This window comes from Porites lutea, chromosome 6 (assembly GCF_958299795.1).
Source record: "Porites lutea chromosome 6, jaPorLute2.1, whole genome shotgun sequence".
In the NCBI taxonomy this organism is placed as follows: Eukaryota; Metazoa; Cnidaria; class Anthozoa; order Scleractinia; family Poritidae; genus Porites; species Porites lutea.
Window position 1 is genome coordinate 18,034,739 of NC_133206.1, and position 1,672 is coordinate 18,036,410.

The 1,672-nt window shown below is 52.0% G+C and overlaps 1 protein-coding gene across 1 annotated transcript; it reads left to right on the forward strand.

Annotated features, from left to right (window-relative positions):
• The first annotated feature begins 304 nt into the window (after positions 1-304).
• Positions 305-1,255, forward strand: LOC140941962 (uncharacterized). The gene is made up of 2 exons (XM_073390960.1): positions 305-512; positions 603-1,255. Exons 1-2 carry the CDS (start codon positions 305-307, stop codon positions 1,253-1,255), a joined length of 861 nt encoding a protein of 286 aa, XP_073247061.1.
• The last annotated feature ends 417 nt before the right edge of the window (positions 1,256-1,672 follow it).

The window sequence follows — 1,672 nt, forward strand, 5'->3', positions numbered from 1 at the left end:
CCCGACTTCTCGCCATTAGAAATGCCAGGGTCACCTCAACACCTACACTTTCTACCAATTTCGTCCATCCATTAGCTTTGTCAAGTCGAGGTGTACAAGGCTGGTCCCGCTTGACCAGAGACGCCACATCTACGAGAGCAAAGGAAACCGGCATTCCTGCTACAATCATTGCGGTATCTCCCTTCTCTCCATTGCTGGCAAGGTCTTAGCCCACGTGCTGCTCAACCGCCTACTCCACCATCTGGAGTAAGGTTGCCTCCCTGAGAGCCAGTGCTTCTTCCGCGCAGGTCAAGGAAAGGTCGACATGATATTTACCGCCCGCCAGCTTCAAGAAAAGTGTATGGAACAGCACTGTGACCTTTACACCACCTTTGTGGGTCTCGCCAATGCTTTCGACACAGTCAGCAGAGACGGATTGTGGAAAATCATGAGCAAGTTTGGCTGCCCCCACAAATTCATCACCATCGTTCGCCAGTTCAATGAGGGCATGCAAGCCCGAGTCCTTGATGATGGTGAGCCGTCAGAATCCTTCCCAGGCGTCCAGCAAGGTTGTGTCCTTGCCCCGAAACTGTTCAGCTAGATGTTTTCTTATATTCTGACAGATGCATTCAGAGATTGCGACGCTGGCATCAGGATCAGACACAGGTCAGACGGGAAGCTGTTCAACCTGAGACGTCTGCAGGTCGTCACAAAGGTGAAGGAGACTTGTACTGTAATAGGGAACTTTCTCTTTGCAGACGACAGACAATGCGCCCTCAATACCGGAAGTGAACAAGAGATGCAGCTGGATATGGACAGGTTCTCCACAGCCTGTGATAACTTTGGTCTCACCATCAGCACCAAAAAGACTGAAGCGATGTTTCAGCCAGCTCCCAGCAGCCCATACCACGACCCCATCAACACAGTCGAAGGTCAGAAAATCCAGGCTGTTGAAAATTTCACCTACCTCGAAAACACCCTCTCACTCTCTGCTAACATAGATGTCGCGATCAGCAACAGAATTCCCAAAGCCAGCGCAGCTAGCAGTACGTTTGGGCGGCTCAGGAAGACAGTTTGGGAGAGGAGAGGAATTCACCTTGCTACCAAACTTAAAGTTTACAGACCAATAGTCCTCACCACCCTCCCGTTCGGCTGCGAGAGCTGGACTACCTACAGAAGTCACGAAAAGCAGCTGAACCACTTTCACCTCCGATGCCTCAGGACACTCCCCAACATCCGCTGGCAGGACAAAATCTCCCACACTGAAGTTCTGTAAAAAGCTAACATGCCCAGCATCATTAGCTTCATCACAAGGCCCAATTCAGATGGGCAGGTCATTGCACTCGCATGCCTCTTGATCGCATCCCGAAGTAGCTGCTCTACGGGGAGCTCTGCCAAGGTAAGCGCTTTGTTGGTGGCCAGCGCAAGCGATTCAATGACAGTCTCAAGGTCTGATAGATTTCTCCATAGACACTCAGACCTGGGAGAACCTTGCTGCCGACCGTCCAACGTGGCGCAACTTCCTTCATAGCAGAGCCCATGCAGCCGAGGACAACAGAACAGACGCAGCAGAAAAGAAACGCGAGGCGTGCAAGGCTAGAGTCGCAAGCAACCAGCAAACCAACCCAATTCACATGTGCCCGACTTGTGGGAGAGGGTGCCATACTGGGATTGGCCTCATCAGCCGCCTCCG